General features: G+C 42.6%; 1 protein-coding gene across 4 annotated transcripts in view; it reads left to right on the forward strand.

Annotated features, from left to right (window-relative positions):
* The first annotated feature begins 3,712 nt into the window (after window positions 1-3,712).
* Window positions 3,713-17,922, forward strand: part of Nxpe3 (neurexophilin and PC-esterase domain family member 3) — a 59,303-nt gene continuing 45,093 nt past the window's right edge. The window contains exons 1-5 of one of the 4 annotated variants that reach the window (XM_029564859.1): window positions 3,713-4,540; window positions 5,266-5,394; window positions 5,493-5,621; window positions 5,857-5,959; window positions 10,956-11,183. In XM_029564859.1, the coding sequence (XP_029420719.1) occupies window positions 11,091-11,183 (93 nt within the window). In that variant the 5' untranslated portion in view covers window positions 3,713-4,540; window positions 5,266-5,394; window positions 5,493-5,621; window positions 5,857-5,959; window positions 10,956-11,090. The remainder of the gene's footprint in view (window positions 4,541-5,265; window positions 5,395-5,492; window positions 5,622-5,856; window positions 5,960-10,955; window positions 11,184-17,922) is intronic. The other 3 variants (XM_008835779.3, XM_008835786.3, XM_008835793.3) reach the window with 3 other exon arrangements.

Genomic DNA, 17,922 nt, shown 5'->3' on the forward strand with positions numbered 1-17,922 from the left:
ACCTTCAGCTAGCTGATTGGTGACAGTGGGGATCAAATCCAGAGCCTTGTCACACCAGGCAAGTGCTTACCACTCACCCCTGCCCTGCCCCCCGGGCTCAGGATCCATATATTTATTATAAACACTCTGGTTTCCCAAACTGCAGTTTGGAGGAACTGGACCTCAGTTTGTCACAGGGACCAAAAGAAGAGTGGCTCAGAGATGTCACTTGCACCTCCCAGAAGGAACTTTAGCAACAGTGGAGAAATAGGAAGTGGATTTGGGAGGGGTTAGGAAGAGAAGTGAGGGGTGAATATGCTCAAAATACATTATATGAAATTCTCAATTAGTGAAAAAAATTATATCTAAAAATATATGGATCCCCCGGGCGTGGTGGTGCGCGCCTTTAATCCCAGCACTTGGGAGGCAGAGGCAGGCGGATCTTTGTAAGTTTGAGGCCAGCCTGGTCCACATAGCAAGTTCCAGGACAGCTGGGGCTACAGGGAAACCCTGTCTCAAAAAGACAAAAAAAAAAAAAAAGGGACATGCTTGCACAGTTGGTGAGGAAGTCAGAGGACTCATGGGAAGCTCCTAAATCAACAGGAAATCTAATAGTCAAGCCAATGCCGGAATTCATGCACGACTGATGCACCTACCAGCTCTGCTGTGATGGGAACAGCTTGTGAGGCTCCTGCAGGTCTACTAGGAGAGCAGGCAACTGCAGAACAGATGTGGAGGTGTTAAAATCTGCCTAGGGTTATATAGCAAATTGAGTGATGCCAAGACCAGATGCCTCTGTTCCACTGAGTCTGTACAGCATTCTTGCTCTCTATCCTGGTGATCATTTCAGGGAATTGAAGAGCACTAATTTTGTCAAGCAGGGGACAGGAAAAGGGGGAAAAAAAGATTTTCCATTTTTAAAATACTGGCTAGGTTAGCTTGATGGAATGAAGAAATCTAGCAGCAATGACAGACTGATTCTATCACTACTTAAAAATATTTTATTATTTTTATTTTATGTGTTTGTATATATTGCCTGAATATAGGTAAGTGCACCCATGTTGTGCAATGCCCAGGGAGGACAGAAGAGGGTGTCAGATCCCTGGAACTGGAGTTACGGACAGTTGTTAGCTGCCGTGTGGGTGTGGTATTCAAACCCAGGTCTTCTGCAAGAACAGCCAGTGTTCTTAACCATTGAGCCATCTCTCCAGCCCCTGTATCACTAGTTCTTTTTGATTCCTTATGCTAGTTCTTCAAAAGAACCCCATCATCCTTTTCAATTGGGTAGTAATGATAATAAAATATTGTAATAATGAATGAACAAAACAAAATGGAAAATAGATATGTACACCCTGATTTAAAGGCATTGTACAAACAGGTGCATCTTTTGTGCTTTTTGAATCATTTAAAATAATTTTCAATGAAAAGGGAAACTGGAACTATTAACTCAAGGGCATAGGTCAACAGCACCACACACCACTTCTGCCCTTCAGGTTCACACTGTTGGTGTTGGCAGTATTGTCTCATGGTTCTTGATGCTTTTGGAATAGGGTGGTTAGTAACTAATATGAAAGAAGTCATCATTTAGATGAATGGTTTGATGACTCAAATTTTGGTTACTCATTCAAAGGGAGGAAGGAACAAAACCAAAGATGGAGGGGGATGGGGTCAGGAATGACAGTGTCCCAAGTTTCTACCATCAGAGATGGAGCCAGATTTGCTAATGTATCAGAAATGATCTTATTTGCCTTTACTTACTGTTATAGTCTGATAACTGCCAAGAATTCAGCCACAAGGTAGGAAGGATTTTATTAACAGCTGGGCTGTCCCTGCACTCTGGGAGTGAATACAGAGAGCAGCCCCAAAGGGAGTCTGCAAGGACTTTTTATACATACTCAGATAGTTCTCAAAAGTGGGAAGACAAGGGGCCAATCATCATGGTTTAAACTCAAGCACATATTTGCATAAATCAGTAAAAGTTTAAAATTATCAACCCCCAGAGTAAGCAAGCAAGCATGGACAGAAGCAGATATGGCGTTAGGAAACAGCTTGTCTCATCTCGGCCAGACATGTGGCAGCTTCTAAGAATTCCTGGTCCCTATAGGGTGTAGGCAATTTTTGGGAAACTGGAAAATAACTAGGCCAGGTCATGTAGGATGGTAAGATGGATGTCTTTTACTCAGGGGCCTGCTACACTTATCTACCCTTAAAATCTGGTCTGTTTTTTCGAAGAGCAATAAAGTTCAGTAATATTCACATCCAAACCATCTTTTTTTTTTCAGAGATCAAAAATGACCCCCCCGCCCACGTGCTTTTTTTGGTCTTTGAGGCAGGGTGTGGTGTTCCACTTCAGGTGAGATAGTGGCACAGAGTCACACTCTGGGACCTGTGTCTGCGCAGCAAGGCATTTGTTTTTCAGTTCTGCAAGGTTATATACACAAGGGTCTAGCAGTCATGTGCAAAGCTCAGAGTAAGCTCAGGGTACAAAATAGGATGTTTATCCTTTACTACCACAGGCTACATTCCTTAAGAAAAAAGGGTTTATGCAGGCTGTGGGCTATTTGTCAAGATGTTTTCTCTTGAAACAAGGAACACTGTAAACTTTTAGCCTAGCTGGCTTCCTTCTGCTAATCACAAGGTGTTCCACATAACAGGATCAGAATCCACTATGTTCAGAGTCTCCCCCACAAGCAGAGGCTGTGGCTTGATCTTAAGTCTCAGATTCTACTTGTTCAAAGGCAAGCCATCTTGATCTCCAACACAAGGTCTCCCTGGAGCCCCAGCTGGCCTGGAACTCACTATGTAGATCAGGGTGGCCTCAAACTCACAGACATCCTCCTGCCTCTGCCTTCCAAGTGCTGAGACTAAAGGTGTGTTGCCACCATGCCTGGCTCCAGCTTTTTAAAAAAAATTCTTTTATTTATTATTTTTATGTATATGTTTTGCCTGCATGAATGTAAGTGCACCACATGTGTGCAATGCCTGCAGAGGCCAGAAGAGGGTGTCAGATCTCTGGAACTGAAGTTATAGACAGTTGATAGCCACCATGTGAGTGCTGGGAATTGAACCCAAGTCCTCTGGAACAACAGCAAGGGTTCTTAAATTCTCCATCCCCCAGATGACCACTTTCATATCATACATATAAACTTTATGTTTCTGTTTCTCTCTCTGTCTCTCTCTGTCTCTCTCTCTCTCTCTCTCCTCTTGAGATTATTTTAAATGAGATGTTAGAAATTCCTTGGGCTCTATCTACCATGATCTGAAATAGGTAGTTCAAGAGCAAGAGATTTGGGATGCTGAGGTCCTTTTCATTTGTCATCTTATTTATCCCTAAGTGCAGGTAATATTGCTCTTAATTTACCACAGAGGAAAGTATGCTTAGAGAAGTTAAATGCTTGGAGGTTACTGCTGCTAAAAGGTACACCTGTGGTTCAAGATCCAAAGTACGGATTGTTTGCACAATAGTATTCTGTGTTGGATGTGCTGAATTGCAGTGTGGTATATTTTTAATGAGAAATCTTACACGAATTGTATAGAATTGGAAAGATCTTCCTGGTCCACAGTGCCGGTCCACAGTGCCTCCCCACCGTAGTGGTCTGGACTGTAAAATATAAAATTACTCAAATGCCTCAGTATAATGAGTGCTTGTGAGTGAATGGGGTTATCAAGGTCCACAGCTGTAACCCCAAAGTCATTATTGGAACTTACCTATTTTCCACTTGTTAGCCAAACTGTGAAGGATGAGTCCACTTACATGGGAGATGAAGCTTAGAGCAAAAACGTGGCCAGAGAGGCACGGAAGGCACCTTTTTGTGATTACAAAAGTCGTTGGAAGACTATTTCCAGGAGACAGATTTCTATAGCAGAGCTTTCCTCCTTTTCCGTTTCTTGGTCTGGTTATTCTGCGTTCGGAGCTGCCGTGAAAACATTTGAACAAGGACTGTGGTCCATAAAGACAATTATGTCCGTTGGAATCGATATTAGTTCTGACTTTTCACTAGTTAGTATGTCTAAAATAGGTTAGTCCAGAATTGAAAGGGAGTGGGGAGATGGGGAGGGGCTGAGAGGGAGTGTCCTAGCATAGAAGAGGCTAATTTCAAAGCAAGAAGCTTCAAGGACCTGCCATCTCCATTCTTGTGCTTGGCAAGTCTGGCACGGGGAACTAGCACGGCTAGGGTTGCGATCACTTCTTTGGCAGAGAAAAGCTTGCCGCGGGATGCACCAGGGACAGCCTTCGGTCCGAAGCCTTAGAATGCGACCAGCCCTCGGGCTAGAGGGCGGTAACTGCACAGTCACCCGAGCTTTAGAGCCCTCCGGCGGCGCTCAGCTGGAGGCGTGCCAAACTGTGCATCCGGGACTCTCGCCTTCGCACCCGGCTCGCGCGGCTGTCAATCAGCATCCCCAGCCCGCCCCTCCCGGAGTTGAACCAACCGTAGCCCGCAGTCGGGGGTGAGGCACCCTTGCGGGGTCAGGGAGCGGGAAGGCACGGCCTGGCGTCGCGGCCACCTTTCGGAGTGCCTGCATCCCCTCGCGGACAGCGAGCGGCGGCAGGTGGAACCGGGTGAGTGCGGGCTGCGACTGTGCGCGGGGCCGGGCGGGGCTCTATCGCCGAGCCTGCGCCGTGCAGGGTTTCTCGCACACCCCTCCGCTGCGGAGCCGGTGTTGCCCGAGCAGTCTGCGACCCCGGACCTGGGCTGTGAGTTACAGCCCCGGGGGTCCGGGCCGCCTGCTGGGAGGGGCGGGGAGCGGAAGCCCGGGTCGAGGCGCCCGCAGAGTGTGAATCTCGACTGCAGCAGCTTGGGGCGGAGGAGCGGAGCCGCAGCAGGGGCGGGGCGGGGCGGGGCTGAGCATCTTCATCCTCAGTTTCTCCCCTGGCAGCAACGCGGCTGCCACCGCAGCAGGCACCTGTGTTGCCCGCACCTGAGAAACGTCCGGCCCTCTCTCCCCACCTCCCTTCTCTCCATGTCGCTAGTCCCATTGCTGTCTGGGCACCAGCGGCCTCTTGGCTGGCCGTCCTGTCTGTCACACGTTGGACTGCTCAGGCCTTACTGAGCTGCAGTTGGGGGGGGTGGGGCATCGAGGTAGTCGTAGGGGGAGAAACGGGAATGTGACTTTGCACGCTCAAAGTCATGTAGAGACCCTGGCCTGTCGCCTGTACTCCTTGACCAGCGTCGGTAGGACTGTGTGATGCTAAAAGAGGTTCCCGGGGAAATTATTTCAGTGTAATGTAATTGAAATTGTGTGAAATTGTAATTTTTTCTCTTGCTTTTGGCATTTCCTCTGAAGGGAGATTATTGCCATATTTCCTATAAAGAATCACACTGGTCTGGTGGTCGTCTCCCTTCCCCAATTGCCTTTATTTATCATTTGGAACATCAGGATGCAGTTGGTTGTGGCTGGACCCCCTAGACCTTGGTAATTGTCTGAATTTTCTCTAGGAGGCAGTGGCATACTATTCATCATGTTTAGGTTTGGCTTTCCTTTGACTTTTTCCATGTCTGTTACTATTACAGTCTTTCCCTGCCTGGGTTGATAAAGTTCTGTACTCTGTTACTGAGAAAGGAAATGAAAGAATAGGTCACCGAGGAAGGGATGGCAGTCCCCAGTGCCCTAGAATGGGGTTGTCCTGAGAGGACATGATGGTAAGTTACAATTCAAAATTTATTTTAGTATGACCATCCCTGGCCAACTGATGTAATATTACCCCCCTGGCCACCCTGTGTGTGAGTGGTTCTCCTACCTGACTGTATACAGTAGTCATCTAGGGACCTTAAAAAAAAGTCTCTTAAGCACTCCCACAGAGTCTGATTTAATTGGTTGTTTGGGGTCTGGGACCTGGTATTTACTGTGCAATGTCTCATTTCTTCCCCCCTATAGCACTTAATACAGTGTTATCGAAGTGATTACTTCCCCATCTACCATGCAGACTCAGTGAATGCATTGGGTCTTGCTTTGGCACACCTGGCTACATACGGTTTAGGTGAGTCAGCACTTTGGGGCACATGAGGTGGGGATAGTGAAAGAGAAGTGGGAGCTGCAGAAATGAGTCCTGCTTCATCTTTGTTCGAAGGTTGATCTTGGTTTTGGATGGGTTTCCATTTTTTAAAATAATTTATTATTTTTGCTTTATGTGTGTGCATGTATTGCCTGCATGTATATAAGTATACCTGTGTTGTGAAATGCCTGCAAAGGACAGAAGATGGTGTTGGATCCTCTGGAACTGGAGTTTCAGATAGTTGTTAGTTGCCATGTGGGTGCTAGGATTTGAATCTGGTCTTTTCAAAGAGAGATCTATATAGATGCTTTAAGGAGTATGTAGTTAGGTATACAAATGGGTTGCTGAAATCTAAGGGCTCGCTGTACTTGTAGGAGGAAGTCCAGTATTTTCCTGGTGTGTCTATCCGTGATTAATGCCAGAAGTCTCTAGCCACGAGAAGCATCTTGCATTGCTGCCTGTAGCCTTGTAGCTCCTTCAGCTTTGGATTCTGCCCTTGCCATCCATCTGCATCACTGACCTCTGCTGTGCTGCTGGTGGGCTCTGAACCACACTGATGTATTCTAAGCAGCTGGCATTGTGGAACCCACAGACCACACTTGCCCACGATGTACCTCTTTGTTCGTCTCCCACTCTGTCATCAAGATAACCTATGATTTTCCTGGCCAGATTGTTGAGAAAGTTTCTATAGTAGACTAGTTGGGGTTCTGGTGATGGAGTTATTCTTTGTTTTCATAGCTATTTCCTTCTCAGAATTTACCAGACACTTTAGAGTGGGTGAGTGCCTTGGTATATAGAAGAACAGTGTTGGTGTGGGGCATGAGATGGTTAAGTATAGTCTTTTATAGACCACAGCAGCTGTGTGGAGTTTTCCAGGATGATGGCTTTCTTCCTCTTCCCTCCTCTCCCCTCTTTTCTCCTTTCCCCTCCCTCTCTCTTTTCTTCCCCCCTTTACTCTTCCTCCCCTCCCCTCTTCTCTTAAGCCCCCTTTTCCCTCCCCCTCCCTCTTTCCCTCCTTCCTGAACCTGGGGGCTTGCATGCTAAGCAAGCACTCTGCTACTTGTATCCCCAGTCCATAGTCCTCTTTAAGAAAGGAACTAACTGGGTGTGGTGGTGCACCCCTTTAATTCTGGTACTTGGGAGGCAGAGGCAGGGTGGATCCCTGTGAGGTAAAGTCCAGCCTTGTCTACATAGTGATCTCTAAACCAGCTAGTGCTATGTAGTGAGTCCTTGTCTTAAAAAAAAAAATCATAGCCGGGCGTGGTGGTGCACGCCTGTAGTCCCAGCACTTGGGAGGCAGAGGCAGGTGGATCTCTGTTAGTTCAAGGCCAGCCTGGTCTACATAGTGAGTTCCAGGACAGCTGGGGCTACAGGGAGACCCTGCTTCAAAAAGACAAAAAAAAAAAAATCATGTTCCATCTTTGGTGATGTAGCTTGTCTTCCTGTAGTTATTTGCCAGACATGGTAGTGCCTGCCTTAAATCCTGGCACTTGGGAGGCAGAGGTAGGTGGATTTCTCTCTGGTATGTGGCTTCTTTTTTGAAAGGATAGTCATAACTGGCTGAACCTAGTTGGAGACACTAGAAATAAGTACAAATGATTATCAGCTGAGAAGTGAAAATAAGTACTATGGGAATTCTGAGAATAGAGGGCACATTGCATTAGCTTAGTCTTGTTTCTATTCTGAAGGTGGGTTGGGGAAGGGTTAGCACGGTCTTTGTGGATGAGAATGGTTCAGACAAGTGGAGTAGAGGCGTGAGAACAGGAGGCATTCCGGGTCCAGCAGAAGGCTAAGGGGAGTGATGATGCCGTTGAGCTATTCTGAGCTACTCTGCTTCATGCTTATGCACCCTTTCCACCTTTCATCTGTGTCTATCCTTCAAGAAACGCCCCTGAGAACAAAATGTCAGTCACTTCTCTGTTTACCTGTGTCAGTGAACAATCTGAATATTATGTACTTACTGTTTTGGGGATTTTTAAATCTAATATTCATCATGCTTTTGCTATAAGTCATCTAGATTTTATAGTTCCTGATTAATAGTATGGATTATATAGCATCTAATATCTCCTTTTTTACACTTATATATTTATTGTGCATGTATGTGTGCGTGCTTGTGTGTGTGTGTGTGTGTGTGTGTGTGTGTGTGTATGTGTGTGCCACAATGCATGAATGACGGTCAGAGGTCAGCTTGGAGCATTTGGTTCTCTTCTTCCGCCATGTGGGTCCTACAGATCAAACTCAAGTTTTCAGGCTTGGCAGCAAGTGCCTTTACATGCTGAGCCATCTCACTGGCATATTTTTATAGAAGTCTCATTTCCAATAAAGAGTTTAACTTTTCAAAATAACACAATCCTTTGTCTTCTATTAAAGAATATCTCTTACCTGTCTTTCTAAATTTTTATGCATTTTTCTCATTAAGGTGTGCAGTAATGTGTTTGATTTTCTTCCAAAGCCTACTAGAACATTAGATGCAGTAAACAAGCCTTTATCAGCATTGGGAAGGAAATCATATGTTAGAAACACTGGCACTGTGACTGGAAACACTTACCAGTATCAGTTCAGGGCTGAGCTAGTCCACTGGAAACTGTTCAAGGGAACAATGCAGAAGCAGCAAACACTAGCGTTCATAAAAATGAGACTGTTTCTGTTCTACCTGTAAAGAATAAGGAAGTTAATTCTGATCGGGCTACCCAGGGGAACATTAAAGAGGAAAGAAAAGAATGGCAACAGTTGCTGGTGCAGAAAATGTCAATAAAATAACAGATGAAAGGCCAGTGAGATGGCTCAGCAGGTAAAGGTGTTTGCTACCAGGATGACCTGAGTTTGATCCCCAGCACCCACGTGGTAGGAGAGAATAGCCTCCTGCAAAGTTGTCTCCTGACCTGCACGTGTGTCAAGGCACAAGGCATACACACACACACACACACACACACACACACACACACACCCAATAAATAAATAAATGTAAATTTAAAAATTAAAATTAAATAAAAAAATAACAGATGACAAAGTAGATGAATCAGGATCACCTGCCCCTTGCAAACCCAGGAGATGATATCAACCCAAGTCTGAATCTCAGGGCAGTGCTTCAAAAATGCTATAAATAAACCCATTAGCAAGAGTTTGGATGCTTAAGCTACAAGATAGAACTGTAAAGGCAGCACCATCAGGGACAAATTGACTTACAAAGATAAAAAGAAAACTAATTTGCAGAGGGCCAAAATGAAGGTCAAACAGAAGACTCCAGCTTCTGCAAGAACTCTTGATTCAGAATGTCCCTGAACAGAAAATGAAGTTCACCTCAAAGCACACATCGTCTGCCTTGGAGACTGAGGCAATTATTTCCTTTTTGCATGACCACAGTCCTTTTGTGGATATGTACAACACACACACACACACACACACACACACACACACACACACACACACGGAGGCGGGACGTGAGGGAGACTTATTCTTCCTTCAAGACTTTTCCTATGAAAAATTACTAATTAAGCAAATTGCTTAACTCCTACATATCTGGAGTTTAAAGTTATAATAAACCATTAATTTCTGTACTCCAATTTTTATCTTAAAGAAAGTAAAAAGATGTCCTTACACTGATACAGAAGGTTCATCCATTCTTGAGCCAGGAATTCCCATGTTTCACAAGAAAACAATAGAATCTATGTTGAATTACTATATTCTTTTAGAAAAAAAGAGATTACATTAATGTTTCTTTGTTTTTTTCTTTTGGAAACTTTTGCATATTATTCTTTCTGTCCGCTTTTGTGAAAAATAAGACATACAGATTTCTGTGTCTTGCTATAAAAAGATGTCATAGCATTTTTATAAATGTTATAAAATCATTTTTATCAGAGTGAAAAAAATCATTACTGATTTGCAAACAACCAAAACCAAAACAAAAGCCCAAACGGTGGCGGTGGTGGGGGCAGGGGCGGGGGGGGGGCTAGAGAGTTGACCAATGGGTTGAGAGCACATGCTGCTCTTGCAGAGGACCTGAGTTCCATTCCTGGCATCCACATCAGGAGGCTCACAACTGCCTGTAACTCCAGTTCCAGGAGGATCCAACACCTCCCTGGAAGCCAGCACCTGGCTTCCGTGGGCACCTGCACTCATGTGCACAAACACTTATACACATAATTAAAAGTAAAAGTAAAGTTGTAAAAAAAACCCTCAAAGCACCCAAGTAACTAGAAAGAGCATTTTAAATTTGATAATGTGGTAGAACAACTCCAAGCAGCCGACTCAAATCCTCTGTCCCTAACACCTGTGATGAAGGATGCAGAGATCTCTTACCCATTCCTCAAGGTAACGTTCCTCCCCCACATCTTCAGGGCAGGTGTCTTCCTGTACCTTGTCATTTTGCTGAAGGAGGATAAGGACTGCATGCATGCGTGTGTGTGTGTGTGTGTGTGTGTGTGTGTGGTGGGGGGCAGAGGCTGTAAACCTGAAGGCTGTTTTGTCTCTTGCTGTAGGAACCATTTTCCAGAGTCATGGTTCCCACAGTATCTCAGACAGATTTTATAGAAACACAAAGCCTCCTCTTAATGCTCTTTACATATAATTTGTATAGTAGTGTTATATAACAAACTATAAAGAAAAGGGAGTGATTTTAGTTAGAAATATAATGCCTACTTTTATTTCACAATTTCTGAGTTTGAAGACATTTTTTCATTACCCTATTAAAAATTAAGAGCTAAATAGTTAATAGGATGATTATTACAAGAGCTACATAGAAGCCTGGCGTTGGAAAAGGAAACTGAAGAGATTGTATTCAAGAGACAGATGTTGCGATCCTCAGGCCCTTTGCTCTGCCTTTGTGACTGAACCTTAGATAAGGTTCAAAAAGGAAATGTGCTTTTCTTCTTTCTCTGCCTTGGGCTATTAAAATTGATGATGTGCTCTTATTTTTCTGGTTTGAAGAAGTTTATTGAAGAAAATTATGCTTCTTGAATCAATTGTAGTCTCTCCTCTACAGAGCTTTCAGATTACTGACAGAATAGAAACCAGTTCAACTGACTACTCATCCAGCAGCTCAGAAAAACAAAGATGGAGTTTTGAGCGATGATGGTAGCATGGTGTCGGCCATGGGTGATCAGGATACAGCTGGACAATGTGGACCAATTTCTTCAAACTACGGCTTTTCTGCTGTCTGCTTGCAGTGCTGATGGTGGCGGCACTGGTCGTCAATATCACTCAGGTGGAGGTGAGTGCCCAGTTCTTGGGATTTGGCCTTTAGTGGTCATCAAGAAGCTTATCCAGTTCTTTCCATTGATGCAGTATGTATTTGAGCATATCTTTGGTCATGTACTATGCTAGTCACTGAAGAGCCAGTGGCAAAAGACAAGATTTCTTTCCTCATAGAGGTCACATTCTGAGTGTGCATGGGAGAAAACAGGGTAAATATCCCTTATCTGAAATGCTTGGACTAGAATATCTCATATTTGGAAGTTTTTTTTTTTATTGTCTTTTGAGACAGGGTCTCCCTGTAGCCCCAGCTGTTCTGGAACTCACTATGTAGACCAGGTTGGCCTTGAACTCACAGAGATTCGCCTGCTTCTGTCTCCCAAGTACTGGGACTACAGGCGTGCGGTACCACGCCTGGCAGAGGTTTTTGTTTTATTTCACAAAGAAAGGAAGGTTATTCAGCTCATTAATATTAGAATTTTTCTTCCAATTTGGGAGTTTTGCATAGACTTCACTGGTTAAGCATCTGTAATTTAAAAATCTTGAAGTTAAGTTTGTGCCCTGCCCAAACCTGAACATTCAAAATTTTAAGTTTAGATACTGGAGCATTTCAGATTTTACACTTTCGGATTAGGAATTCTATCTACAATCATAAGTAATAATTACAATTGTATATGTAGTGATAATAACTGTTAGAGATTGTAAAAGTGCTCTAAAGCAAGGAGAGGGAGTTGGTGGTCACCCTCCCCTCACCTAACCACAACCAAAGGCTGGCTTCCAGTTTGCTGTAGGCAGAATCCATCTGGGCAGCTTGTTTTCATTAACTCCAGCTTTTTCACCACCCCCCCCACCACTGTGAATCCACAACTTCTACAGGCCTAGGCTACACAGGGCTGCCGTAGCCTGACCTTACAGCTGACACTGGGGTTGGGGGCACCAGGGCAAAAGCCAGGTTATCAGCTAAAAAAAAAAGACAAGCAAAGCTCCTTTTTTTTTCCATGGGGAGCAAGGACAGAGGGTACTTTATGGTTGCTTTAGGGTACGGCAGGTAAAGTTTTCTCAAGCAGGGGACCCTTTTAGCTTAGCAAAAGGAAGGACTGGTTAAGGGGAGGAAGTTGATGAGTTGTTTTGAATACTACTGTATAGAAGAAGGACAGGGAACATGTCTTTCTGAGCACCTCATAAGTGCCTGAGAAGACACTAAGAAGATACATAGTAATCATTCTCCCTCTTCCCACCTTCCTCTGCTGAACACATGATGTGGCTGAATTTATGGAGTAGTTTCTTCAAAAAAAAATTGCCGGCTTTTTCATTTTGTTGACTGGTAGTACTTAGAATGCAAGTCTAATTAATCATGGCATTTCTTTACTTACTCGGTTTTGCATAAGATGTTCGAGAAGCTAAGCCACAGAAGATCCCACAGATTTTTTTTTTTCCTGTAAGACATTGCTAAAATTTATTAGGTACTTTGAAGAATGTGAAGTGATTCTGTTCAAGATGAAAGCATATAAATTAGGAATTTTTCCTTTTCTTTGCTTACACTGTTCTCTTGTTTTTCTGTAGATAAGGCAATGTCAGCACCTTATTGATAGCATCTTCTACTTGGAAACTGTCCATGATATGTCTGGGTATTGTTGGAAATCCCCTTTCTCTGTTTCTGTATGATATACATAATGCAGAATGTACAATACCTTCTTGTCTTTGTATGTTGAGTATGGGCATTTCTTGCCACAGCATGCATGTTAAGGTCAGAGGACAATCTTGGATGATGGTCTTCACCTTCCACCTTGTTTATGAGAGGTTCTCTTTGTTGTTCACTGCTGTGTACACCGATCTGACTGGCCTTGACCTTCTGAAGATTCTCCTGTATCTGCCTTCCGTCTCACTGGGAACTGGGATTCCAGATGTGCTACTGTGCCTGGCTTCACATAGGTTCTGGGGATTTAGATTCAGGTTCTTACTCTTGCATGGCAAGTGCTTCACCCACTGAACCATCTCCTTGGCTCTAACCATTTTAAAGTGTTTGGTTGAAATGACCTTAAATATCTATTAGGTACATTTAATTTATGATATCATTTAACTCCAGGGTTTCTCAGTTTAGTTTTTGTCTGAATGACTTGCCTGTTGGTCAGAGCGGGGTATTGAAATTACCCATTATCACTGTATTGGAGTCAATTTGTGATTTTTGATGTAATAGTGTTTCTTTTATAAGAATGGGTGCCCTCGTGTTTAGTGCGTACATGTTTAGGATTATATCTTCTTGGTGGATTTTTTTCCTTTAATGAGCATGAACTAGCCTTCCCTGTTTCTTCTGACTAGTTTTAATTTGAAGTCTGTTTTGTCAGATATTAGGGTAAACTATGCTTGCTTGTTTCTTAGTTCCATTTCCTCAGAATATTCTTTTCCATTCTTTTACCCTAAGATGGTGTTGATTGTTGATGGTGAGATGTGTTTCTTGGAGGCAGCAAAAAAGATGAATCCTGTTTCCTTTAAAAAAAAATTAATTAATTAATTATGTGTATGAGTGTTTGCCTGCTTGTATGTAAGTGCATCTGTGTCCTGCAAAGCCTGCAGAGGTCAGAAGATGGTGTCCCCTAGAACTGGAGTTAACAGACAGGTGTTAGCTACCATCTGGGTGCTGGGAACTGAACCTGGGTTCTCTGCAACAGAAGCCAGTGCTCTTTACCACTAAGCCATCTCTTCAGCCCCAGATCCTTAGTCCAGTCCCTCCTGGCTTTCAAAGTCATCATTGAAAAGTTAGGTGTTATTCTGATGGGCCTGACTTTTTATGTGATTTGGCCTTTCTTTCCCCTTTCAATATCTTTTCTTTCATTAATACATTTAGTGTTTTGATTATTATATTATGTAGGGGTTTTCTTTTCTGATCTTTTTTTATTTGGTGTTCTGATTTCCTTTTGTACCTTGATAGGCATCTCTTTCCTTAGATTTGGGAAATTTTCTTGTATGATTTTTTGAAAATATTTTCTGTGTGTTTGACCTGGGTTTCTTTTCTTCTATACCTATGATTTGTAAGTTTGGTCTTTAAATAGTATCATAGAGTTCTTGTACATTCTATACCTGGACTTTTTTTTTTTTTTTTTTTTTCAGATTTGACATTTTCTTTGACTGTGTGATTCAATTCCTCTTCTTCATCTTCAAACCTTGATATTCTTCCTTCCATTTATTTGATCCATTCTAATGATGATTTTTTATATCATTGATTGAGGTTCTTGTTTTATTTCAATTTGCCTTTTCTTTATTAAATTCTATTTTCATGTCTTGAATTGTTTATTTTATTCACCAGTTTGTGTTTTTGAGGTCTTCATCTGGGATTTATGCATAGCCTCTCTAAGTCCTGAGAATGTATTTATAATTGCTATTTTGAAATCATTGTATTGTGTACCAACTAAGTTGTTTTTCTCAGGAAACATGATAGGGGTAACTAATTTCTGGAGGAGATATATTGTCATAGTTATTCATGTTGTTTATGTTTCTGTGATGGGACCTAGTCATCTCGAATTAGGCCATTGGTGACATTTCCTGGTATGGATATCTGGTCTCACCTTTGTTGAGTAGGTGCTTGGATTTTTATTTGCTGTTACCTCAGTTTGTCAGGTTGTAGACCACTGGAATGGTGCTTGGGATTCAATGTTGGTGCTACTTTGTGTTGTTATATGAATGGGGTGTCAGATGGTCTCGGCACAGCTAGGGAAAGGTGTACTTCTGAGCCCAGGAAGAAGCCTTCTGTAGTGTTAGAAGATGCTCACTACCTATATTCAGAAGTCTGTGGAAGGCTCATCAGCTTTTACACATGGTCCTTGGGTGTCTAGGCATGGGTTCATGTAGGAGGTGGGTAGTGCCTGAGGTGTTGGATCCTCTGGAGCTGGAGTTACAAGTAGTTGTGAGCCACCCAGCATTGGGTGCTTGGATCCCAACTCTGGTCCTCTGAAAGAGCAATACATGCTTCTAACCACTGACCTATCTCTTCATCCCCAGAGTTATTTATTTACTTATATATTGAGGCAAGGTCTCGCTATGTATCCCTGGCTGATCTTGAACTCACCATGTAGACTAGGGCCTCTGCTTCCTGATTGCTGGGGTCGAAAGCATGTGCTGCTGCTCCCAGCAAGACTATTATTTTTATAGTCTTAAAGTTTTAGAAAAATTACATTAAAAGTTGGGCTTCCATATTGTTCCTTTACTCCCCAGCTCCCCATTATTAAAATCTTACTTTAGTGTGATGTTTGTTATAACTGATAAGCCAGTATTGATACATTATCAATGAGTGCCCATAATTTCCATTAGGTTATGCTCTTTGTTGCTTAATGCTATGGATTTTGACAAATGATGTGTCCATCATTAAGAGTATAATAAAGAATAGTTTTGCTGACCTAAAAATACTCTACATGTTCATCCTTCCTTCTCTTGCCTGCCAGACAGTCACTGCCTCCCCTCCCCTAGACAGGGTCTCACTGTGTAACCCTAGCTGGCCTGTACTTGCTATGTAGACGAGGCTGACCTCAAACTCACAGAGGTCTGCCTGCCTTTGCCTCTTTCTGGGATTAAAGCATGTGCCACCATGCCTGGTATGCCATCAGTCTTTTTATTGTCTTCGTAAGTTTGCATTTGCCAGAATGTCATAAAGTTGGAATAATATAGTATGTGGCCTTTCAGATAATTTTTCTCTTTTCAATACTTTAGTTACTCTACACTTCTTTTTCTTGTATTGTTTCTATTGACAAACTGAAATGAGATTCCTTTTGTTTTCTCTAAAACAACATGTGTTTGTTTCTCATGGTTCTAGGGGCCAAGAGTCTGAGATCAAGACTCAGGGAGAGCTCCTTTTTGACCTTGCAGAGGGCCACCTTCTCACTGTTCATACAGCGTAGAAAGCTGTTTCGTGTATCTCACTCTGTATTTTCTTTCTTTCTCTTTCTTTCTTTCTTTCTTTCTTTCTTTCTTTCTTTCTTTCTTTCTTTCTTTTCTCTCTCTTTCTTTCTCTTTCTTTCTCTCTCTCTCTTTCTTTCTTTCTTTCTGTCCTTCTTTCTTCATTTCTTTCCCTATAGCCTCAAACTCATAGAGATCTGTCTTCTTTCTTTCTTTCTTTCTTTTTCCTGAAACTCACAGCAATCCTCCTGCCCCAGCCTCCAGAGTGCTGGGATTCACAGGGATGAACCACCGTGTTCAACTTTTCCCCTCTTCTTACAAAGCATAAAGCCACTGATGGATGACATTGTGAGAGTCCATCCTCATAACCTTGTCTTAGTCTAACTGCTTCTCCAAAGACTTGCCTGTAAATATTGTTACATTGGGGTTAGGGAATCCAGTATGTGAATTGGGAGCCAAACCTGAGTTCATAGGAACAATTTAGGGGGCTTCAAATCTTCTCTTTCTCAAATTACCATGCCCCTTAATTCTCATCTATTTCACCTTTTATTTTACTCAGAATTATATATATATATGTATATGATTCTTTGAGAATTTCATATAATATATTTAATCATATTCAGACTCCCTCTGCCATCTCCACCCCCACCCTACTATTTCCCCCAACTTCATCCTTTATTTTTTTTTCTTTTAAAAATATTTTATTATTGTTATTTTATGTGTATAAATGTTTTTCAGGCATGTTTGTAAGTGCACCATGTGTGCACAGTGCCCACAGAAGCCAGAAGAGAGTGTTGGATCTCCTGGAACTGGAGTAACAGATTGTTGTTAGCCACTATGTGGGTGCTGGGACTCAAACCCAGGTCCTTGCAGGAACAGCAAGTATACTTAACTGTTGAGCCATCTCTCCAGTCCCTCTGTTTTCTCTCTTTTTAAAGGTGTATGGAATGTAATTTGTGTTCCCCAAATACTCTTGGAGTGTAGGTCCAGCCCTTGGAGTCTGGTCAACCTACTAGGCATCAAGTCCTTAAAGAAAACTGATTTCTTCCTTGCCCAGCATTTATCAATTGCCAGTAGACCCTTAGCCAGGGTTAGGGCTTTTTGCCTACCTCCTACATCCATGTCTGACTTGGGCTTGCACAGATTTTGTGCATGCTGTCACTGGCGCTGAGGGTTCATATATGCAACTACCCTGTGATGTCCAGACAACACACTATTCTCTTTTGTGCTTTTTTGGTGGTTCTTTGTCCAGCCTCTGATATTATATTATAGTTTCCTATTGTGCTCATCAGTACTCTGATGAATGTTCTAGTGGGATCCTCTTTGGATCTCACATTTTCTCTTTGTGTAGCTGTTACTATGTCCTGTGAATTCTGATCACCTGGTCTTTAAAAAAATTATTTATTTTGTGATTTTGTGTGTGTATGATGTGCACATACATGTAGGTGTGAGCATGAAGATCAGAGGATGATTTTCAGGAGCTGATTCTCTCCTTCCACCTTGCTTTGAAGCAGGATCTCTCTTGTTTTTGTTGTTGCTCTGTGTACTCTGGGCTAGCTGTCTTTTGAGCTACTGGCCAGTTCTTCTGTCTGTGCTGCCCATCTTTTCATCTTGGGGTTACAGATGCATATCACCACATCTGGGATCTAATTCAGGGCCCTTAGGCTTGCATTGCCTAACTGGCAAGTGTATTTATTTATTTATTTATTTATTATTTACTTATTTACTTTTTGTTTTCACTATTAAAAATATCAAGGACCCTAAAGGGTATTGTTTATTTGGTAAATAACATGTGATATATAATAGCTATTGACATTTAACTCAGCCATCTGTGCAGGCACCAGTTAGCCCTTTCTTCTTCTTCCTCCTCC

Source organism: Nannospalax galili, unplaced genomic scaffold (assembly GCF_000622305.1).
Source record: "Nannospalax galili isolate Female #2095 unplaced genomic scaffold, S.galili_v1.0 scaffold1251, whole genome shotgun sequence".
NCBI lineage: Eukaryota > Metazoa > Chordata > Mammalia > Rodentia > Spalacidae > Nannospalax > Nannospalax galili.